This window comes from Prenolepis imparis, unplaced genomic scaffold (assembly GCF_030444845.1).
Source record: "Prenolepis imparis isolate NDT839.2.m4 unplaced genomic scaffold, iyPreImpa1.0 SCAF_4, whole genome shotgun sequence".
In the NCBI taxonomy this organism is placed as follows: domain Eukaryota; kingdom Metazoa; phylum Arthropoda; class Insecta; order Hymenoptera; family Formicidae; genus Prenolepis; species Prenolepis imparis.
The window spans coordinates 6,449,322-6,473,731 of NW_028141162.1; the positions used below are offsets into that span (position 1 = coordinate 6,449,322).

Genomic DNA, 24,410 nt, shown 5'->3' on the forward strand with positions numbered 1-24,410 from the left:
CATAATCATAGATATTAAAGAAACATCAACTTCTTTTTTCTCATCCACATTTATCTATTACTCGCATACTAAAGATCTTAAGAGGAAGATATCTATTAATCAATTTCATATAAAACGAAGATATAGCATATTTGACTATTTTGAAAGAATTCAGATACATAATAAGAAAGTTTAACAACAATAACAAATGTAATAATAATCTTGCAGAACACATATAGCATTGAATTATCAAATTTTTCTATTTGTCAAAAACACACACATATAATGCAAGATATAATTTTATCGGTTACTACATCATTAAAAACAAATAAAAAAGACTTGTATGTTGATTATCGCGCCTTATTTTCACGATCAATGAAAAAAAGTCAAAGAGGCGATTTAGATTTTGGTGAAAAAGAGCACTTCGTCAACTTCTGCAAACCAATAAAATCTCTGACAAGATGACCATGTGGATGTATGTATTAAGAGGGTTGACGGCACCCGCGCGTATAGAACGACGTGCTTTTCTGTTAACTTTTTTTCCCCCTTCAACGGAGACACCTTTAACGTCGCGTGACACGCTGACATAAAACGGCTCGTCACTACGTTGCTGTCGTCCGGGTCAGAATGACTAGACGAGTGTCAGTATCGATTCACCTGGCTACTAGTTATGCCACATTATACGAAGCATTTCCGGTCGCGGGAGAAGATTTGTTGATCAAAATGCGCGAATAAAATGTAGTGCGGAGACACCGTTGAAGAATGTACAATTTCCAACAATTTTTACTTGGCACGCTTATACTCACAACGTGTTATCACAGCATTTACGGACAAAGTAAGTTTTTTGTTAAGAAAATTTAATTATATTTAATTAATTAATTTTTATAAAAATTTATATATATATATGTATATTTATAAAATTTTATTCTTTATTTTAGTCTACTATAATTCTTCTTTTAAATGCACACAAAACATGTCGTTAAACATGCACATGTAAGAAGTAGATTAAATATATATACGCAATAAAATATAAAAATTGACAACAAATAAAAAATTTTATAAAAATCTTCCTCTTTAAACAATAAATTCTAATAAAATAAATATAAATAAAAAAAATGTAAGTAAATTCAACATTTTTATTCTTTGTTGAGTAATCATAATTTTAACGTTAAAACTAGGAATTTAATATTTGAAAAGTAAAACTGTTAAAGCTTGATTAAAAGGTAGAAAGAAACATTTCATACGATTTGACGTATCATTATCCTCAATTTTTTGAAAGACAATATTATGTTTTCAGATGTTACGACAACTGACGAACGAAGCTCTATGGAGAAAGCGATACCTCCAGAAATGAAAATAACATCATGGGATGTAAGTTTAATACTTGTAATCGTGTGTATGATTAAAGTAAAAAGTAACATTTATAATAATACATATAATTAATTTAATTTAAAAAAAAATAAAATTAATTAATAAAAAAATTCTTGTTGTGATTGTTTGCACATATTTCAAGATATGTAAATTACTTTATACATATACATACGTGTATATATATATTCGGATATATATAATTAAAGAATAACAAAGCGAATAATAAACAAATTTTTGCTGTCCACTTTATGTGAAGCCAAAATAATGTTTAGCTACATCAAAGGAGAGTGATATAAAATGTGATATAACAGAGACAAATATAACATTATTTGCATCGACGTAATTTATGTTGTATATATGTATATATCAACATTTTCTTTAAAAATTTGTAAAATAGTGTCACACTTTTTAGTTTACTAAGCAGAGAAGTATTTAAACAATTTAATTTTAATCGACATATATGGCAATTATTCTGCCATATATCTAATTTTATATTTATAAAATATTAATCGCGGATAAAAGATATTAATTAAAACATATTATTTAAAACATGTTACTATTTTTATATTTTCAACATATTATGTACACCCCCATTACCGCTTTATAAATGTTATAAAATAAACAGTTGCTCACTCACCGATACGTACAATAGCGGAGTTGTAGTACACAGCACATTGATCTGAAAACAAATTATTCAAATTATGTATATACATATGTGTGTGTGTGTGTGTCAAATATCTCATAGTCATAAACAATGCAGTTTGGAAAAAATGTTTTTATTTTGCATACCTCACAGTTGCCCCGCTGTCGCCCGATGCCTCCACGGGCCTCCTCCTCCTCTCTTGGTCGACCGTCATTGCTTCTTCATAGCATTCACGACACTCGCGAAAACACGAATAATTGCGATTGTCCGACACTTTACACGGCACTCTCGACACGCGAAACTTTACACGGCACTCCCGACGCGCGACACTTTACACGGCACTCCCGACACGACGCGTGAATCGCACTGTGTATCACAATGTTACCTGTAACAAATAAAATACATACATGTATTAGAATAATCTTATTATTTCGCATTATAACATACACATACACAATATAAATATAAATGTGTAAGCTAGAATATTTAATGAACAAATTTTCAATTTATTAATATTTTTTGACAGAAATCAGCTGATAACTGTCAAAAATATTAATTGAGTTTAAAGTATTATAACATAGTATTTAAAACATATTATTATTTTAATTTTTATAATATATTATTACTTCAAAAATTAATTAGCAAATTAACGCTTCAATCAGCTGATTTCTGTCAAAAAATATTAATAAAGCGAAATTTTAAATAATATATTATAATTCCTTAAACTCGATTAATATTTTTGACAGTTATCAGCTGATTTCTGTCAAAAATATTAATTGAGTTCAAAGTATTATAACATATTATTTAAAATATATTATTATTTTAATTTTTATAACTGTGTTGTTCTAGTATTACAAATTTTACGCATTATCAAAATCAAGAATTGATTCAAAATTGAATTAAATAATCAAATAAATAATTCTAGTTATCAATTGGCAAGTGATTAACATTTTATAGTGCGAATATATAAGTGTATTATACATTTTTATAGAGCGAAAAAATATGTAAGTGTATATATGTGTACTATGGAATATCTTATTTTATTGCGCCGTTCACACATGGCGTACTAAGTGCACATCTTTACGATTTCACTTTGTGATGAACGATAAGAATGTCATGGTATGACATTCCTATCAGAAAATATATATATTGCATCTTTATTACGCAGTGAAATAGCCTATGCATTTTTTTATGATTATGCATGACTGCAATTATGTGCTTGTCAAGTATTAAAGATCTCTCTCTATTAATCATATAATTATTGATATTAAATTTATCTTCTTCAATATTTCTTTTTCATAATTTTAGTTATTATAATATTGAGAAAATAAAAAATAGATTAATTAAGTAAATATTAATTAATTCTATTTCAAATATTACTTAATACGCACATACGTATATTTCGCGTACATTAAAGAAGAATTACACTGAATAATATATATAAAAAACTATTCATGAAAAAAGTACCCATCACTATGTCATATTTCAAGTGACAATCCGTCACATGATTTATTGATCACTGATAAAATGTCCTACTTTTCTATATTGACGATGTGAAAAACTCAGAATTACAAAAACACGCGACATAAAATCGTCAATACTTTACACATGAATTGTATCCTCCAGTAACGAGAATCTAATTTTGCCGTGGAAATGCATTATGCATTCTATGCTTTTTATTGTAATTATATTAGTGTTCTTCTAACTAATACAGTCATGCTAAATAATACATAAATGCGATGACGTTTAAAAGAAAATTATATTAATATTATACTTTATACATATATTATTATAACAAATCAGACAGAATAATGACGTAAACGTAAAAAATAAGGCGTTGTAATTGTAAAAAAAAAAAAAAAAAAAAAAAAAAGAGATAATAAAAATATCAATTATATAATCCTCATTTCTTCGTTTATCTCTTTTGTTTTAAGATATACGCGTTAGAATTTATCTACATCATATTCTTGTAATGTAAAATTTTCTAACAGAATATTCACATAATTTAGAATATGTTTGGTACACAGAAAGTATTAAAATAATTATCGTGCCAACTACATATATGAAGCGTTCAGTTTTGAACGGCCAAATTTATTTCTTTTTAATTTTGAAAAATTTGATTTCTGTTGAGCATTAAATATATTTAATTCAATAATTAGTTCCTAATTTCTCTAAACGTTTTTTTTTAAGTAGACTTGTTTATCTTTGAAACATTTCACATAGTCGGAAGTTAAATAGTACTTTTCTAATAATGGCATCGCGTGTTTTGCGTGACGTGGTCAACAAAGAACGCTAATCGAGTAAGCATATTATTAGAGCTGTTATATTACGTAAGTATCGTGGCTAATAAGTATTGCGTTAGGTTTGCCAGGGGGAAAAATATATATATATGAATGTATATTTTCTGATATATCGCTCATCTTGCAATCTTCATGACTTATTAACGTGTTCGTGTAGCTCATCAAACGTTAAAATGTACAAACGTTTAAGTTGAGTATATGCAATTAACCATGCACGAAACGACCATAATACTATGACAACGTGCAAAGATAATAATTGAAATAGCGTTTAGAGGCATCATTATGAGATTTGATAATGATATCATATGTATCAGTTAGGAGAGCTAGATCAATCGTTAAATCAATCTTGAGTGCGATCTCCCTACCTTTTTATGATAATATTAAATAATATATTATAATATTAGATAATAATAAAAGATAATTATACGACTCTTATAAAATAACGAATGTTATATAAATATAATTCGTCGAATTTTTTCTCGTAGAATTTTAGAAAATTTTCATCTCTCTCTTTAATATTCAATATAACGATTATTAAATTTTATAAAAATAGCAATTTTATATTTATCCTAAGCTATATATGTGAATGTCGATTGTGAGAATTGTTATAGGACATGCCGTTTTCCGGATTAGTGCAAGAAAATGGAACGTGGGTGGGAAAAGGCTACGCGTTTTACTTGCTCGAACTACTTAGTTCCAAATTAAATTTCACATATACTATCGTACCGCCTAAGCAGCATATACTAGGCAACAGTCGAAATGGAATATTAAGTTTACTTTATGAGAAGGTAAGATATTCTTCCTCAGTTATTATTAAATTATATCTTTTCACTTTTATTTATTAATTAGCGAATTATTCTAACGATCTTCTTTATGCATAATAGAATGTAAATTAAATTTCCGCTAAAAGAATTAATTGAACGAGCAATATTGACGTCTAAAGACGAGGAACGAAAATATAAATACAGTTTCCTATTCAAACAGAAGGTGGACATGGCGGTGGCTTTCTTACCTCTTTTGCCGGAATTGCGGAAGTATTGCACGTTCAGCACAGCTTTGGACGAAAGCGAAGTAACGGTGTTGATGAAGCGACCGCAAGAATCGGCAACTGGTTCGGGATTGCTCGCACCATTCGATCACACTGTTTGGCTATTGGTACTCACTTCGGTGCTCTTCGTAGGACCCATAATCTATGTTTTTGCTACGCTCAGGTTCGTCGAGAGTTGCGAAGAACCTGCAAACACAAAAGATGTATTTTAAAACAGCTGTTCTTAATATTATCAATGTTTTCTAGGGCGAAATTGTGGAAACAACCGGACTCGGAGAATTTTAGTTTGTTCTCTTGCGTATGGTTTGTGTACAGCTCCTTGTTGAAGCAAGGATCGACTATACTTGCGATTACAGGTATGCGATCATGCGTTTTTAAATGAAAAGATCTCAATTATTATATCATTTGTATATGTCTGACGTTTGTATTCTCTTAGGAGTTACAACGCATATTTACGGTGAACGGCAATTCTAATTTGCAGTAATTTGCATTTGCACATAATTGCACATATAATCGTTATTTAACTCTTATATGAATATATTATGACAGCATATAATTTTTCATAATAACATGAAAATGACAAATGTAGTGTGGAGAATGCTATACATATATGCTCTCACTATATTATATTATTATCATATGTTATCAAATGAATCCATGCTGATTACAGACTCGACACGAATTCTTTTCGCCACATGGTGGATATTCATTTTAATACTGACATCCTTCTATACGGCGAATCTTACTGCGTTTCTCACAAGACCACAGTTTACCTTGCCAATTAACAACTTGCAAGATATAGTGCGCAAAGATTATCAATGGGTCACTTATAAAGGACGCACTATCGATTTTATGCTTTCTCAAGTGAGTCTTTTTGCAAAGAGCGGCCAAGTTTTCACAAAAAATCTCTTTTTTCATCAATTTAGCTAAATAATGTTTATGACTACTAGATTAATCTTTAGAAATATTATATTGTGGCGAGCAAACGTTCCAAAAAAATAAGCGATTCAAAAAATTTGCAACAGATGATGACACTTAAAATTACTACAAATTGAACAAAAAAAAAACATCTTTTTAAAAATGAATTTTTTTAAAAATGTGCTTGTTCAAGCAAATTAAAATAATATTTAAATGTCGCTATCTGTTATTAAGTTTTTTTGGATCATTTATTTCTTTGGAACGCTTGCTTGCCTCAATATAATATTTTTTATTATTATTTTCATTTAAATCATCAGCTATGAGCGTTATTCTATTACATATAACTAGCAAAATTTAGTCTTTTAAAAATAGTTACCTAAATGCACGCGCATTTTAACATTTTTAATATTTTCAGCATACTAGCGACGATGACTTGAATTTGTTAAACACTGTAAAATGGAGAGGCCACTATATCACATCGTATGAATATCCGGTTAAATCTATTTTCAACGCTGTGGACAAGAGTAAGTATATGAACAATTGCAATAGATCTCGAAGCATGCGTTAATGCTAAATAAAAATATGATATATATTAACTTGTAGACAGATTGTTTCTTGGGGACACTCATTATCTTCGAAGCCTAATATTCGCGGATTATATCAACAAAACGCGCAAACATATGTTACATCAGAAAAGATGTACATACGTTATTATGCCCGGTACGATCCTCGTTACTAATAAAGCATTCGCCTTTCCCTTAAATTCTACCTTGGTGGAACCATTCAATAAAGAGTAAGCATCGAATTTTCATATCAAAAAATTCATAAACAAACTTCTTAATTTAAATAATCACTATAAAGATAAATACTTCTAATTGTTGATGTCTAATATATATATTCTTACAATAGTCTTTGAAATCTGATCAAATAACTCGTATAATTTACGCAAATCTTGGAATTGCCTCAATTTTTTTCAACAATGTGCTTCAATTAATGTCTCTCAATACGTTTTAGATTGATGGCTTTAGTGGAATCCGGCATAATAAAGCGTGAAAAATTAAAGGATCTACCACTAGCGCAAACATGCCCGTTGGATCTTCGATCCACCGAAAGACAATTGTCGTTTTCCGATCTGTCTCTGACCTTCAAAGTAGTGGTCGCTGGTTATATAATCGCGATGATAATTTTCATTCTCGAATGGCTGATCAAATGTACGATGAACTTCTATAAACGATGGAAAAAGAGTGGCAAATGGTGCGATTACACGCTCTTTTGCAAGTGGAAACAAAGATCGAAGGAATCTGTGACCCCGCAATTGGTTTACACCATGAAGAATAACTTATTCGACAAACGGATTAATTTGCAAAAAATAAGTCCGCGACCGCTGTATCAGAATAACTCATACGATTTTGCTCCAGGAAAGAAACATAATATTAACGGACGCGATTATTACGTCGTGATAGATCGCTACGGCAATCAAAGATTAATACCAATTCGTACACCATCTGCGTTTCTATTTCAATATACGGCACAGCAGAGAAAAAGGACTTAAGTGTTATATAATCATTATACAATAGGAAATTAATTGTAAATTTATTACAAAATGAGAAATTTTAATCATACAAGTGTCGCACTTTGTATGCTGAAAATTATATAGTTCCCTCCCGCTTAACACCAAACAATCTAATGCATCATTTCAAATAATGTATCATATCAAATATGATATTCTATTTTATCTAAATAATTACAATGTTTTGCAAAAACGAGTTTTTTAAATTTTATTTATAAATAAGGAAGAAGAGAGTGATTTATAAAGGAAATTAATTTACAATGATTAAAGAAGAAGAAAGATAGAAGAAACAAATTTGAATAGAATAAATGGAATAGAAAGAATTGAGGAAAATATGAAGTCGATGAAAACTGCAGAAAAATAATTGAAGAAAAAGAATTTGAGAAAAGAAGCACGCGAAATGGTGAATAAATAAAGAAGTTTTTATAAGAAAGATTAATTTAGAAGAATTTCAGAAGAAAAAGAAGGAAAAAGATTTGTAAAGGATAAATAAAAGAATTTGAAGAGGAAATAATCAAGAAAAACATGCATAGAAAAAATGTAGAATGTTTAATTATTATAAAAATATAATTGTCATATTCAGGTAGTTAGTAAATTGATAAGATTGTTGTTTAAGTATTTATGATTGATATAAAAATATTTATATAAAATTTATAAATTTATAATATAGTTTTTATATACTATTTTTTATTTTATGTTAAAAGCTGTTTTTCTGTTAAATTGATTTAATTTACTTAATTAGCAGCGTTTATTTAATCAAGCAGCAGCAAAAATAAAATTAATTTGTTTAAATATTAAATTATTTATACATATATTAGAAGGACAATATTGTAATGTATTTAAAAATCTCTCATTAATTTATTAAAATTATTTTGAATTTTTCTAAAATATATGTTTCTTTGTTTTATATTTTTCTAAGCAGAAGCAATAAATAATTTACAACTATAATGTATAAATAGGCCGTTGCAACTATTTGCAACATAAAATAATAAAATGTTTTGAAGATATTAATATATTTATCACTCACCACTGTTGATTTTTCGTCAATTTCATCAAATTTCTGCAATGACTATTACACCTTTAAACATCAGCCAGAGTATCTGTAAATAATTAATCATATAAATTTTAATATAAAAATCAAAGCAAGCAGAAAATTTCAAGAACATCAACAAAAATATATATATATTGATTAGAACATACGACTATATTAAGAAATTAAATGAGAATGAAAGGCAAAGATTTTTTTCTTCTAATTGTGTTGAAAGGTTTGTGAAGTAAGGTTAAGTGCACGTTTGCTGTTTGATGCCGTTTGATCATCGTATGCGATTCGCGGTTTAGCTTGAGATTTATGAGAAAATTAAACTTTCTCCATTCTGGAATAATGAAAGAGAAAAGAGGCTTACCAAAAAGTAATCTATCGAGCTAGCAGAACTTGCTTTTGATCCCGATTTTCTATACATTTATTCTTCATCTACGCGCACACTCGCGATGCGTTACTCGCTTTGAATCGCCAGTTGCAAGACGCGCAGCTTAATTCACGTACCCGTCACCGCCAAAGCTGGCGCTGAAACTTGTCCTGAAACTTGTCTTGAAATTTGAAAATATTCCCATTCATAAAAATCATTGAAATCTTATTCTTATGCGCACATGAATAAAATAAATATTTAATAAGATGCAGCTTTATTGTTGTAAAAGCTATAGTTTTCAATAAATAAAATGTGGAAAAAAGTACAAAAAGAAGAGAGATTATTTCGCATTTATTATGCATACAAATATAATACATGTTATTTAGGTCATTAACTATTCTTTATTTTATTCGTTGATATAATTCACACTAATTTTTCTGTATTTTTTATTCAAATTTTATTTTATAAAGAGAGAAAAGTGAAAAGTAAGCTTTCGCAACAATAAATGGCATCTTATTAGATATTATTATTCTCGCATAGAAATAAAATTTCCATAATCTTTAGAGTGCTACATTATGAAGTGAGAATATCAAAAATACTCAACAAGAATTTTAAATGCGAAGAAATTCAATGATATAAATAATCGACGGATCTCTTCGAGCACAGCAGTATTTTTTCAATCTATGGTTGGTATACTATCTCTCGAAACACCGTCAAAGTTTGCTCAGGATGCCAAAAGAGCTTGTCATTTTTGCGAGTTTGATTTTCCTGAGTTACGCTTGTTTAATTACAAATTGTCCACGTGGTGGAAAGAGGGGTGATATTGCTCCTTCTTTGACAACTGTCATACGAGAAGTAAATTTTAAATATATATATATTATAAAATTTTCTTTAGAGTTAAATAAACTATATACATATAGCGATTACTTTGAAGACAAATATCTAACAAATCTATCAAAATGCTCTATCACACGTAGAAAATTATATTTTCATATCTACATATTATAAAACAATCTTAATGTATATATTGATTTTCTAATTTTCTATTTATCTTTTTAATTTTTAAAATATTTATTTATATAAACACATTCGAAATTTCTGAGATTTTTACCATTTATATTTATACGTACGATTCTGTTATAATCGATAAATCATATAATATTCTTTAAATTCAGTGTCCCTCCTGTGGTCCCAATCATCTGGGTCAATGTTTCGGACCTCACATCTGCTGTGGTCTTAATATCGGCTGCTTCATAGGAACACCTGAAACATACCGTTGCAGAAAAGAAAGCCTATATACTAAGCCCTGTGTTGCTGGATATGCAATGTGTCGTGGAAATACAGCGCGATGCGCTACAAACGGTATTTGCTGTTCGCAAGGTAGGCATAAAGCAAAAATTAAACCTGAAAGAAAAATAATTCATTATTTTTCAAACAATATTTATATTTTATATATAAAAAATATTTGTATATGTAAAGAATATTTATATAGTAAATATCATGCAATATATATATTTACTTAATTATGTTTTATACAATTATTATTTTATTTAGAATCCTGCTATATGGATACATCGTGCAAAATTTCTGATGTTGTTGCCAATGATCGCAAACTTGATACTGATTTAAATGTGATATTCCCAGGCAATGAAATCTCTAGTGAAATACTTCAATAATGTAAAATTTAATAGTTTTTGCTTATCACTTTGGTGTTTCAACTTATATATTGTGCTAACGACATAAAACAAATAATAAAAATAATTAATTAAAAAACACGGAATTATTAATTACCTGCAAGATTTGTTTTTTTTTTTGTATTTTTTAAGAAATACATAATTTTTTTGAAGGATATTTTTTATGTACTTGTTAAATTATAGCCCAAAAATTAAAAAAATATTAATTACGTGATAATGCTAAGCAATTTAATACAGAATTAAATTTGAATGTTTATATATATATACTATAAAGTTTTGAGTAATAGAATATTTTTTTCTAACATATGTATGTAATAACAAATAATATATGTGTGATATAAATATATATATGTGTATTGATATAAATATATGTACAGATTCTTTTTGACAGTATTTAGCTCTATTTAAAAATAATAGTTTAATTGTATAATTGAATAACCACATTTAAATGTAATGTATATTTTAAAATGGAATATGTAAAGACAATCGTTTATCAAAATTAATGAATTTCAAAAATACTTTATATAACATATTTTTTCGTGTGTTTAACTAAAAGCAGAATAGCAATATTTAGACCAAAAGCCATGTAAATTTAAAATTATATCTATATAAACCATACTGATATCGTACGATAATTAAGTGTATTTGAAATACACACAACGCGCAAATATATTATTAATATTTTATATATATCTATATACATAACATTAAACATGTTTATTGACACAGTGTTTTGATATTCATAATATCAACCATTAAGAGATTCTATTGACTTCTATTGTCGTATAAACGACATTTTTTAATTTCAACTATGATTTATTTTAATTTTTAATTTTATTTGATTTTGATTGAATTATTTCGATCGTGTAAAAGAAATTAAACACGCATTTTGTTGTTTCTCTTCATTTTCATTTTCCGATTGACACGAATTTTGTTCTGATCTCTTTGCACTACTTTCCATCGCAGCCTATAAGAGAATATTGAATATTTAAATTTGCAATAATTTATCTAAATAATTTTGTTTAAGTTAGTCGTAATCAACAGTTATTTTGTACAGTTATATCATTTGCATAATTATATATAGAAATGTTGTATCATATAATTAAATATAGATGTACCAGCATACATCATACAGTTAGAAAAAATAATGCCATACTTAAATGTAATATGGTTGTTGTTCTATTTTTACCTCTAATAAATTATCATCAATAGGATTAGCGTATTCATGCTGTCCGGGACATACATGTGGAATTATAGAATTAAGTGTTACCGCAACCTCATCTCTTCGATCGTATGATGGATTTTGAAAGCGAATGCTGCTGGAAATAATCATATTATATCGTGCCATATCTGTATATAATTTTTACACAATAATTTTTATATGAATAATATTACGAATATATATTATGTTCGAAACGATCGAATAAGTTCGGACGTACTTGAGATTATTTAATGTTTTTAACTTTAATTTCCTTTTTTGGTAGTAGTAATAAATGCACAATAACGAAACAACAACCAATAATGTAACAATTGTTATGGTATAAATTCTATTGTGACTTCGGATTCTTGAGTTGTTGGTGCGTCTTATAATGAATTTCATTGCATCATTCGTACGCACTTCCGTGCAAGTGCTATTAGGTGTTATCGGTTTCCCATCTTGACAAATGCATGTTGCATTATTAGCTTTTAAAACGCACATATAGTTGCAATTTAGCTTTTCACAAAGATTCTCAACTATTAAATAAATACATAATATAATAAATATAATTTTTATATAATAATAAAATATGTAATAAAATAAAATAATAAAATATAATTTGTTTGCGCCTATTACGATTAAATGTCGACATACAAAATTTAACAGACCATCAAGAAAATCATTTTAATAATCCGTTTTTAGACATTCATCTATACTTACCGAGAGGATGTATGGAAATATGTAGAATGGAGAAATGCTTGTGAATATTGTTCGGACCTATATCCATTATTTCGCACGATTTATTGCCGTACAGTTTACACTTTTGCAATTGACCGTTCGAACCCATTAACCAATAAAGCGAATTTTCAAAAATGCTAATACTTAACGGTTGATGCATCTATAAGATCAAAAAATATTTTGTTAGAGAAAAATATTTAATACATTTATGCGTTTTACACACAAGATGTAGTTGCGCTTTTTTATGTATTATGTATATAAAAAGTATTCTTGTTAAAAATAATGATACTTATTGACGTACATCTGTATTTAAAAGCGTGCTTCGTTGACTTCCATCCAAATTAGATGATTCGATGGTTTTGCGGAAACTGTCCGACCAATATAATCTGGATTTTACATGATCAATTGCCATTCCACTTACGACGCCTATATTCCGAAAACCGATTATCTTCATGTTGGCACCCATCATATCTGTCCGATATATTTCACTGAACGGTTTATCATGCACTTGCCATGTAGTTTGACTCCAGAATAAACATCTGTAACATTAAGCAATTTCGATTTTTGTAGTGATATTTTCTAACGATGACGTTATTATGTAGCATTTTACTGTTCTCTGTAATTTCTATCAAATAAAAAAAAATGGTAAAGATTAACATAAAGATAATAAGATAGTAAATTGGCAAACAGAGTAAAAAAATACCTATTTTTTGAATCGATTCTGAGAGACGATACTTTTGCCACACCTTCAATTTTAACGATAATCGCACAGTTTTGTTGCTTCGAGTTGCATACCTTTAATAAATAAATAAATTAATTCAAAGTACTCGCATTTATTTGATATTAAAATGAGAAATATACCTTAATTATATTTGGACGATCATTATCATTAAAATAGATATTATTAGTAATCCAATCGACTGTAAGTACTCCCGGATTCCCGATATTCTTAAATATGGTTAATTCGTTCGTTTTAATGTGCAGCGAATTAATAGTGCCCAATTCATCTGCAATTATTTTTCCTATTCATTTATTCAAACAACACACATTTGCACACAAATCTTTAGAAGATGCTTCTAATTTTGTTTCTAATTAGATTGCTTCTGAAAATCTCTTATGAGGACATTTATATATTCTTTTAATAAATGCATTGTATATTAATAATTAATATTTATAGTAAGTTAAATTTAGATGTAATGACTAACCGTTACTCCAATAAATAGCATTATCGAGTGCGTTTACGTCGAAACCAGTTACGCTTAAGCCCATTAACGAATGGATCACTTCAATTGAGAGTAAATTTGACGATATTTTTCTGATGTCATTATCGGTAACGGTAATTAATTCCATTGGCGGTCCTAGAGACAATCAACATTTACATTCATTGCTTCAAGCTTTAAACTGCAATTACTTACCAATAGCTTTGCAAGAAACCCTATCGTTGCGAATAACATATCCATCGTAACATGAACACTGAAAGGAGCCTGGGATGTTTCGACAAATCTGCGAGCAAACATCGAACTCGCATTCATTTACATCATCACATGACACCATATCGGCGGCTAAACGATATCCTGTTTGACAACCGCAAACTCCTCCAAGCGGTGTCTTGTAACACAGATCCTTGCAGACATTATTGTGCGCACAAGAGCTTGCTGCGGATAAAAAAATCATACATCGTAAAAATGCGCGTTAATTTATAATAAATATTTTTTTTAATTTTTAAATTATCTTTTTCTCTCTCTAGTAGTATCAAAGTAAATTATCTCCGCGCAATTATTTTTCTATAAATCTTCAAAATAAAGAAAAGTTTATTTTAAGCTTCTTAAATTTAAAAATTTTTTTTAAATAAAAATGCTCTACATATTTTACTAAATTTTTTAAGAGCATTTTTACAAGAATAGAGAGTTTTAATAGCACAACAAAGATTAATAGCTACATACAACATTTTCCATTTTCATCACTGTTGTCCGGACAGTCTCGGATGCCATCGCATACTTTGCTGAATGGCAGACAAGTGCCCATAGTGCACTTATAGTTTTCACATACATTCGACGTGTTGACATTGACGTTTACCCACTTATTACCGCTACAATCCTTCTCGTCTGATTTGTCGCCGCAATCATCAGTTTTGTCACATACCCAGCTCTGCGGAATACATCTCTGATTGTCGCAGGCAAATTCGTCCTTGAAACAGTACGCGCAATGGTGCTCGTCGTCGTTTTTTGGGCAGTCTTGGACACCGTTGCATCTGTTTAATATTATACAATTGTGTAAAAGTCAGAAAAAGTCTCTACGATAGTTTGCACAGCAAAGTTTGTCACTTAAAATTAAAAATATATTTAGAAATGAAAATGATCTTGTGTGCGAATCGACGAACATATAAATATTTTAATATTTGCGTGTGAATTACTTGCATCAATAATCTATAATAGACATAGTTTAAAAGAATAACTCACCTTACTTTCTTCGGAAGACATATATCAGTGTTGAAGCATAAATATTTATCTTCGGTACAATTATTGCCAGGTTTTTCGTTCAAACAATGTCTCTCGTCGGTCTCATCGCCGCAATCGTTGATACCATTGCACTTCAGTGAAGAAGATATGCAACGACCATTGTGGCACTTGAATCTTCCGTCGCCACAAATGTTCACGTTCTTGCATTCATCCCTGACTTCATCCGATCCATCCGCGCAATCTCGCTTAAGTACAAATACGTGAGATTATATAAAATGACATTATATTGCGAATAGACTAATCGATCTAATAAACTTTAAAATTAATTCTGATTTAAAAAATTAGATATTTCAATGTGTTTTTGTTTTTCATTTTGTTCTCACAATAATTTTTTTATACTTTAAAAACTAAAAGCAAATTAATGACAATCATTATTCAAAATTATTCTCATAAAATGAAAAATGATGAATAAATTGAATTACCATAATAATTGCATACTAAACATATAATAAATATAATTATAACTCACCTCTCCATCGCATTCCCATTCCTTTGGTATGCAATTTCTTGTATTATTACACATAAATTTATTCAGTGGACATGTACGCTGTCTATCCCTACAATGATTATTTATTTCATCGGAGAAATCGAGACAATCACTGTACCCATCACATTCCAAGGAACTCGATATGCAAGTTCCATCTCGACATTGGAATTCATCTAAATATGAATATTAGCAGAAATAAATAAACGACTGTACGAGTATAGTTATAATAAAGTCGACGCATTCTCAAAGGAAAAGATCGCAAATTTATTCAGATCTAATTAATTTGTCGTGGTATCTTATATCTTTAATTACCGTTGCGGCATTGTAGCGTAGGGCAATCCTCCTCGTCGGATTTATCAGGGCATTCGTAATTAAAATTGCAACGATCCTTCGAACTGATGCACGTGCCATCTTTACACATGAATTTACCTAGTCCGCAAGTGCCACTCTCGTCGCAGTCGTTCATTTCATCTTCACCATTCGGACAGTCTATGTTGTTATCGCACCTAAATATAACGAATTTAAAAATGTAAAACATTGTAAAACAACATTTACACACGTTATAATCTATTAAAAACAGAAGCTACTAAAAATCTTTCTTGGTTCAAAATAATATGAGATATATATTTGAGATTCAAGATAGCATATTTTATGAATAACTTCGCGAATAACTTATCAGTCACAAACCGTTAATCACATCAATTAAATGTATCAGAAAATGCAAGTTTTCGAATAATCTGCACAGCTTACTATTTTAATTTACTTATAGACTATATATGCAGAAAAGTCGGTTAAACTCACCATTGCTGTCGCTTTATACAGACATCATGTTCGCTGCATTTGATCTCATCGGTAGGACACGCAGATTGCAAAGTGCATGTACGATTGTTCGCGCTTAACATCTTTTGAGGAGGACAAGCACAGATCTGAAAGTAGTAATCGCGTAAAATATCAGAGTAAATTTTTTTTTTCTGACAACTCGTATCGTGTCAAATGGATGAAATGACATATCAAAATAACGATGTTTTAATTATATATATGTATATAAGATATTTGCATCGCGTCGAATATCTGACACATGGTTGCATCATCTGAAGTTTGTATGTACACTTACAAATGAACTAGCGGAAGAAGGTAAACACACATCTGAGCAATTTCCATTATTTTTCTGACAAGCGTGCTCCTCGTGGGTAACAATATTTTGCAAAGCTATTACAAGCGGAGTTTCTACGCTTATAGGCAGACCTACAAAGTTCATTATACTGATTAATCATTCTACACATGTATATGCATATTCTTTCACGCTAAAACATTAAATAAACTCACGGAGTGCAACTTGCTGATGATGCGTGTGAACAATATTTTTATAATCTGTCCAATATAATAAATTAGAATTGCGTTGCGTCCAGAATATATTGTCTCCGGCGGTTGTAAGACTCACGGGTTTTTCTAATCCGGTACGAAGAAGGTATTGATCTGAAGATTCGAAGATTGTTATTTTCACGATAATTGAAAAAACTTGTTCTTTTATAATTAAATATTATACACAAAAAATATGATTTTTACAATGTAAAATATAATCTATCAAAATTGTTAATAAAATATGTACATATGTATATATTTGCACATAAAATTTACAAGGCTTAAAGAAGTTCAAGAAATAAATGTTTATAAAAAGAGCTAAAATGCGAACCTTCAGCTTTATATGATGTGATATAACCAGAGTTTTGATCAATCGAAAAAAGTGTCTCTTTATCTCTGTCATAGTGTAACGATATTATCGGACCCATAAAATACTTTTTCACTAAAGTTCCCGGGCCGATTCCATTCATTTTCATTTTTTCTAAGCGATAACTGCGAAAAAATGTTCCGTATTGAAATACGATGAACATTATGCTACAATATAGAACATTATATTATATATTAATATTGTCACTGTTTTTTATTAAAATGCTGATGATCGGTTTAATTGTAAGTATAATTAATGAAATACTATACCCTTCTTCAGGTACCAAAGCAATATCGCAAGGTTGATCCTTAAAGTAAAAAACCGTCTTCGATATAGTTGTCAAACTAAACACTTCGACAGTTCTGGCTTCTTTATTCGACAAATATAAGTTATTACCAATATGATCGAACGCCATTCCTCCCAATATTTTATTTTCGAATGATATAAGTTGCTTGATAACGCCATTATTCGGATTGTAACGAATGATATGATTTGTACGCTTATCGCTTGCAAGTATAGTACCTAAATAAGTTTTAATTGTAAAAGAAAGAGTTAATATAAAAGTTGGACAAAACATTCGTAATATTCTTTGTAAAGTAGCAATTCTCTGCCATAAGAATCTTATAAGTTACCAGTAAGCGGATCGTAAGTTGCTGCAGTTATATGTCTTAATAAGGTACTGCTCGAAGTCGCTTTTGGCTTTCCCAAAAATTCATGAAAATAATCTATAAATAGATGTTCCGTGATGATAATAAAGCGCTGCTTCTTTTTCGCGTCTGAAATTGTATTTATGTTAATTTGAAAACAGATGCATAGAACCTTAGTAATAGTGAAGATTCGTTAACATTAATATAATGTTTTATATGTGTATATAGATATATTATATCAATATTAATATGTTAATGTTAAAAATCTAGCATTTTTGCTTAATTGCAGATTTTTTAGCAATTTACCTCGACACGTATGATTGTCGGCTTTTAATTCTTTGTCTACGGTACAGCCGCACGTATAACTATTATTCCGATTCAACATGCATAATTGAGAGCATGGATTAGGGTGACACGGGTTTGGAATCTGAAATTAAATTGAACGATAATTCAACAAATCCAAACGATTTGAAGCGTCGATTTTGTTACAATACAAAAGTAACAGTAAAAATAACATTTTGCATACCTTGGGTCTTAAGGCCGAATGCTCTATATGTATGCCATAAGGTGTAACGTCTGCTCGACTTACGATTTGCCAATTCTTTCCGGAAAACTTATCGCAGGATTGTATCGTATTGTCTTGCCAATCACTCCAGTATAGTTTATTTTCGAAAATCGCCAAGGAAAATGGACTTTTTATTATATCGCCCAATACGATCTGCGGATAATTAAATTACAATTGTCTTTTGTTATAATCTTAATTGTATCTAAAAATATCATATAATAAGAAAAAAAATATAAACGCTAACTCTTCGATCGGTGCCGTCTAAGCGTACTGATTCGATTATATTTGCCTTGCTATCTAACCAATATAATCGATTATTCGGATAATCAATAGTTATACTGGTGGGCCATTCTATATTTTCAGTGATAAATAAACTACTGTCTTTGCCATCCATCCCAGCCATTCTAATATGTGGGATGTCAAGATCGGTCCAAAACATTATTCTGTAAATACAGAAACATGTAATAATATAATAATATGATATAAATATAGATACATGCTTAATATTGTTGTATTAATAAGTTTTTATTTTTTCAAGTTTATTTATATATTCATTTATATATTTATATGCAATTTATTGTCTATGCGCAATAGAAATTTGAATATATAATTTTTACGAGAAATATATAATATTTACCCGTTGGTTGGTAACAGAGCGATTGCAGTCGGTTTAGATTGCTCACTAATTAATATAGTACAGTATGTGCCGTTAGTATTACAAACCCCGATATGTTTGTTACCTTCATCTGTGAAATATATGTTACCCGTAATCCAATCCACGGCTATCCCCGTTACTGAGTGCAAACCTTATTTACGAGAAAAATATCCAAAAATTAAAACACTATAGAACAACACAAGCGCGCCATTCCTCGATTTTACATAAAAAGAATGATATTTTTATATAAAGTTTGTTTAAACTTGATTAATATTTTTTGACAGAAATCAGCTGATTAAAGTATTAATTTGCTAATTAAATTTTAAAATAAAAATGTGTTATAAAAATTAATTACAGATAAGGCACTATAACATATTATTTATAACATACTACTATTTTATATTTTATAATAATTAATATTTTATAACATATTTAAAACATTATTTTAATTTTTATAACATGTTATTTTAAAAATTAATTAGCAAATTAATTCTTTAATCAGCTGATTTCTGTTAAAAAATATTAATAAGATGTTAATTTGTTAATTAAAATATAATTTGAGTTAATAAATAAAATACTTATATTCTTTATTTTATTCTGTGAAGAGAATCAACGAGATAGTATATATTGTAATATTATTTCTGCGAATTCTTTTCGCAAAGACTGTAATTATTTATAAATATCATTAAATAGACGCTCACCTGCCGTAACGATGGCTTCGTGTTTTCTTCCAATAATGCCTTTTTCAATCGTTTGGACATTGCTTTCAGTAGCAGTCGAACAATATAAGTAATCTTCGTCTAGAGCGACAGCGACGGCCTGACTCAAGTTTGCAGCGGCTGTAAAGTATATTTTTGATTCGAGATATACTGCACGAATTTCCGTTTTTGTAGAGAATACCAACGTAGCTTCGCCACCTTAAAAAAAATAGCACTTTTATAAAATCTAATATAAATTAATATCTGTTTTATTAATTATACTTGCAGATTAGCTTACCATCTGCTTTGCATGTTTTATCGTCTTGCAGAATGTAACCTGTTTCACAGGTACATGTATACGATCCTGCCGTATTCACGCATCCTTGATCGCATTTGCCATAAATCTGACACTCGTCGATATCTATAAAAAAATTGTTAAATAATCCTCCCTGTAATCCGCGTACAATTATTGCTTTTTCCAAAAATTTACCTATACATGTGTAATTATTTATGTTATGATTAATAACATAACCCGGTTTGCAGATACATACAGGTCCGTTAGGTGTTTGTTTGCAGCGGTAACTGCATTTTGCCATTGAAGTTACATTGCAACTAGATTTACCTGAAAGAAAAAATTTTAAAAATTAATTTATATGAATTTTTATAACAAATTGCGCATACAGATTATATCAGAATAAGTGTTAAGAGATATTATACGTATTAGGTTTTAATAATTAAAATGCGTATTAGGTTAAAATAATTAAAATGCATTGTAATAAAAAGACAATACAATAATTAAAATACTAATAATTAAATTAATATTAATATAGGATACTCACAACCGACACCTTCGTCTGATCCATCACCACAGTCATCCTTTTCGTTACATACTACATCAAAAGATACGCATCGTTGATTTTTACATAAGAATCGATTGTATGCGCATTCACTTGTGGATAACGTTTTATTGGCTAAAAACAATACAGCATTTAAACAAATTTTCTTTTGAATATAGCAAGACATAATTTTTGTATTCTATTGTTATCATCAATAATTTATATTTTTTTAATCAAATTACCGCAATTCCATTCATCGCTGCCATCGGGACAATCGTCTCTACCGTCACAAACCCAATTTTTTCTTACACAATGTTTGTCGTTGCATCGAAATTTATCATCGCAATTTAACTGTCGCGATAAAAATAAATTTACAAATATATTGTTATGCGAAATAAATACGACAAAAATGAATAAGTGCTATATGATAATGTACAAAAAATGACGCCGATTTAATCACCTTATTCACGCAACCATCATATTCGTCGCTTCCATCTGTACAATCTTTTACTGCGTCACAAAACTTCCCTTCCGGTATACAATGTTTATTTTTACATTTGAATTCATTTGTGGCACATATTATATTGTGAGGGTATGTTAGCTGAAAGTATAAAAAAACTATTTTACTTGATGTTGTGTCCGTATTTATGTATTTATATGTGACATATCGTGACATTAAATCAATGAAAATATAGAAAATATATATAATACTAATTTTTTTTTTTACTAAGTTTTATTCGGGCATATAATTGAAGCGAATTTTATACTATAAATGTAACTTTACCAACAAATAAAGCTGATAACAAAAATTGAGATTCCTACTTGTAAAAAAATAACGACATTTTTCTCAAAATATATAGTTATTATTGCAAAATATTTGAAAAGATCTTTGAATAGATCTTATTATATTTTTGGATAGAAAGTATGATCAGACAAATATATGATTTGTAGGTAAAAAGATAAAGATTTTTTTGGAAATGTTTCAAATTTTAAGATAAGAGATTGTGACACACACACACACACACACACACACATATATTAAAAATACATATGTAATCTAATTGCAAGTAAGAGATAAAAGCTATCCACACTACATGGTAGCTTAAAAAGCGTCTTCACAAATTCAAAATAGATAAGAATTGGAAGGTGATTGACAAAAAATAGAATTCTTGTGAGTTGTTTAATACTCACAGTAAAGTCTTCGCAGTTATCTTCATCCGATCCATCGTTACAATCTCTACTTCCATCGCATTCAAATGTAAATGGTACGCATTCGCCATCATGACACCGAAACCAATCAGGTTTCGCGCATTTTCGAAATGTGTTGTCAAACAAGAAGCCTATGCATTATTGACAAAAATTTCATGTTATTAATTAAAAAAAATAAATTTAAAAAAAATAATAAGTAAATAATTCAATTTAATCAACTGCAAATTTAATTTATAATACATGTGTTATAATCGTTTTTTGAACACAAAAATCTATTTTAAAAATTTATTCATAAATAGATATTTTTATAAATATTGGAATATTAGCCTACCATTGCTATAAGAATAAAAATACAAGGAGCTATATATAAGTAGCAGACTCACAATACGTGGCATTATCTGCAAAAGAAAGCGTCAGTATTATTGTGTGATAAAATAAATTAGATTTTATTTGTTATTTTTCCAATTATTATTTCACTGAGTTCTTTGAACATGCGCATATTAAATCTTTGAAATAAAAGTAGAATCGAAATATAAGTAGCTGTTGTAAATAGTACACAACTCGCTTATTGTTAGTTAGAAGTTCAAGAATATCGTAAATATCATAACAATATTTACATCCTACAATGTTTTCTCGATATAACATTCTACTTGTCACAAATATAAAATGTAGACGAAATACAAATAGTTTAATTTGAATTATATTGACTTAATTAAATTTCAAATACTTTTAAATAATTTTCTTAAAATAAATTATAAAGTATAAATTAATAAATCGAAGTATTATAATGTGGAATATGTGTGTGTGTGTGTGTGTGTCTATATATATATATATATATATATATATATATATATTAGAGTCAACTTAATATTATTGTACAGTTACATATTTATTTAAATAGCATATTATTTTTCAAGTATTTTAATATATTGTCTTATATATTAGTTAAATATCACAATATATCTTTCATAAATAATTGAATTAATTAAAATATTATAAATAGTATACACTATAAAATATGTATATACCATTTGAAATACTTATATTTGAGGAAAAGGCGAAGATGCAACATAATTCAATAAGAAAAAAACGTATCTTGAAAAAAACTCACCACGATAAATGAAACTGCTTATATGTACACATGTAAAGCTCGTATTTATTATTGCGCGTGATGTTGCTTGCGCGTACTTGGCACGAGACACTGTCGTGTCTCTTGATTTATGCGAGGAAGAGAAGAGACGACCCGATCGCGACACTGTACGAATCGATTCTGAGACGATTGCTCCAAATATTTAAGGTTCCTTCAGATCCTTGTTTCCACTACCTGTGTATTATCAAGACTAAAGGTCGTCGTCGACCACATATAAGAAAGTTACAGAAATTTCATGTAAACAGATTCGACATGGCAAAATATCTTTAATGTATTAATTCTACTAGATATTTCTTCTCAGATATTGGCTGGATATATGAAAATATAAAAATATATAAAAATTTTGGAATAAGATATTGAAGGCAAATAAGGCATACTTTAATAAAAAATGATTTATTTCAGTAAATTAATAAATTATAATGAAAAGATATTGTTAGTTGAATTTTGTTTTATTTTAAATAAAAAAAAAAAACGTACAAAAATCAATAATTCTTATTGAAATAAACATTAAAAAGAACTACTTTGAGTCTTATTAAACTATGATAGTATGATAAGGCCTTGACATTTAAACATTTTCAAAAACTTAAAATTATTTAATACTTTCTTTTAGATAGAAACTTAGTTTTTTTAAATATATTTGGCATAAATATATAATTACTTAATCACAGTCATCAGGGCATATAAATATATCATAATCATCTTAATGAGATCTTAATGAGATACTCTTAATGGTACCATTTCAAACATTATGTGTATTGTCTCATGTCAGCAATTCTTTTTTTAGCAGTGTGACAATATAAACTGTCTTACGTTTCTTAGAGAAATGAAGATGATTTTATATTACGAAATGTAATAAGGCCTAACATCAATTTTTTGGATCTTTTTAGCCGCTAGGTATAATTGTAACATTTATATTATTATAATTTTTAATATATAAAAAAATTTACAAAATAATAAAAAAAATTACAATTACAAAATTTTGAAAAACCTTGAAAAACGAACAATAATGACAACAATTAGATAAATTAAAACAAGCAAAAAAATAATATA

General features: G+C 28.7%; 3 protein-coding genes and 1 long non-coding RNA gene across 6 annotated transcripts in view; 2 read left to right on the plus strand and 2 right to left on the minus strand.

The window, feature by feature from the left end:
- LOC145935450 (uncharacterized) overlaps window positions 1-5,536 on the minus strand; it is a 30,140-nt gene extending 24,604 nt beyond the window's left edge. Inside the window, exons 1-3 of the long non-coding RNA XR_014425226.1 lie at window positions 5,306-5,536; window positions 2,140-2,378; window positions 1,988-2,029 (exon numbers count right to left, since the gene is read on the minus strand). This is a non-coding gene — a long non-coding RNA (uncharacterized LOC145935450). The remainder of the gene's footprint in view (window positions 1-1,987; window positions 2,030-2,139; window positions 2,379-5,305) is intronic.
- On the plus strand, window positions 559-8,408 carry Ir76b (Ionotropic receptor 76b). Its single transcript, XM_083036815.1, has 9 exons — window positions 559-814; window positions 1,277-1,350; window positions 4,905-5,081; window positions 5,278-5,504; window positions 5,588-5,697; window positions 6,012-6,205; window positions 6,675-6,783; window positions 6,863-7,052; window positions 7,274-8,408. Exons 1-9 carry the CDS (start codon window positions 742-744, stop codon window positions 7,809-7,811), a joined length of 1,692 nt encoding a protein of 563 aa, XP_082892941.1. The 5' UTR covers window positions 559-741; the 3' UTR covers window positions 7,812-8,408.
- Window positions 8,409-9,927: 1,519 nt separating this feature from the next.
- Window positions 9,928-10,948, plus strand: LOC145935449 (neurophysin 1-like). The gene is made up of 3 exons (XM_083036820.1): window positions 9,928-10,090; window positions 10,411-10,615; window positions 10,790-10,948. Exons 1-3 carry the CDS (start codon window positions 9,965-9,967, stop codon window positions 10,909-10,911), a joined length of 453 nt encoding a protein of 150 aa, XP_082892946.1. The 5' UTR covers window positions 9,928-9,964; the 3' UTR covers window positions 10,912-10,948.
- Window positions 10,949-11,313: 365 nt separating this feature from the next.
- On the minus strand, window positions 11,314-23,490 carry Yl (Putative vitellogenin receptor yl). 3 transcript variants are annotated; one of them, XM_083035790.1, is made up of 32 exons: window positions 23,322-23,490; window positions 22,542-22,608; window positions 22,193-22,341; window positions 21,462-21,602; window positions 21,244-21,352; window positions 21,005-21,136; window positions 20,656-20,787; window positions 20,464-20,586; window positions 20,169-20,384; window positions 19,450-19,618; window positions 19,057-19,255; window positions 18,774-18,965; window positions 18,554-18,674; window positions 18,233-18,376; window positions 17,870-18,122; window positions 17,565-17,725; window positions 17,198-17,347; window positions 16,986-17,116; window positions 16,673-16,797; window positions 16,184-16,377; window positions 15,854-16,044; window positions 15,325-15,569; window positions 14,809-15,116; window positions 14,281-14,520; window positions 14,071-14,223; window positions 13,727-13,872; window positions 13,569-13,660; window positions 13,167-13,404; window positions 12,848-13,025; window positions 12,369-12,663; window positions 12,119-12,248; window positions 11,314-11,896 (listed from the first exon to the last, which is right to left on the minus strand). In XM_083035790.1, the coding sequence occupies exons 2-32, from the start codon at window positions 22,603-22,605 to the stop codon at window positions 11,783-11,785; spliced, it is 5,235 nt and encodes a 1,744-aa protein (XP_082891916.1). In that variant the 5' UTR covers window positions 22,606-22,608; window positions 23,322-23,490; the 3' UTR covers window positions 11,314-11,782. The 3 variants fall into 3 exon arrangements, with proteins under 3 accessions (XP_082891916.1, XP_082891914.1, XP_082891915.1); XM_083035788.1 differs by having other exon boundaries at window positions 17,565-17,767; XM_083035789.1 differs by having other exon boundaries at window positions 11,315-11,896; window positions 12,119-12,245; window positions 17,565-17,767; window positions 23,322-23,489.
- Between the last annotated feature and the right edge of the window lie 920 nt (window positions 23,491-24,410).

Excerpts from the sequence above, each read along its gene's own strand:
- Ir76b (XM_083036815.1), top strand. The coding sequence starts at position 742 with ATGTACAATTTCCAACAATTTTTACTTGGCACGCTTATACTCACAACG. Across the intron at positions 5,082-5,277 it reads TAAGTTTACTTTATGAGAAG|AAGGTGGACATGGCGGTGGC; the intron begins GTAAGATATTCT and ends CTATTCAAACAG. Across the intron at positions 5,505-5,587 it reads TATGTTTTTGCTACGCTCAG|GGCGAAATTGTGGAAACAAC; the intron begins GTTCGTCGAGAG and ends AATGTTTTCTAG.
- LOC145935449 (XM_083036820.1), top strand. The coding sequence starts at position 9,965 with ATGCCAAAAGAGCTTGTCATTTTTGCGAGTTTGATTTTCCTGAGTTAC. Across the intron at positions 10,091-10,410 it reads TGACAACTGTCATACGAGAA|TGTCCCTCCTGTGGTCCCAA; the intron begins GTAAATTTTAAA and ends CTTTAAATTCAG. Across the intron at positions 10,616-10,789 it reads CGGTATTTGCTGTTCGCAAG|AATCCTGCTATATGGATACA; the intron begins GTAGGCATAAAG and ends TATTTTATTTAG.
- Yl (XM_083035788.1), bottom strand. The coding sequence starts at position 22,605 with ATGCCACGTATTGTGAGTCTGCTACTTATATATAGCTCCTTGTATTTT. Across the intron at positions 13,873-14,070 it reads TGCTATTTATTGGAGTAACG|ATGAATTGGGCACTATTAAT; the intron begins GTTAGTCATTAC and ends AAATAATTGCAG. Across the intron at positions 13,661-13,726 it reads ATCGTCCAAATATAATTAAG|GTATGCAACTCGAAGCAACA; the intron begins GTATATTTCTCA and ends TATTTATTAAAG.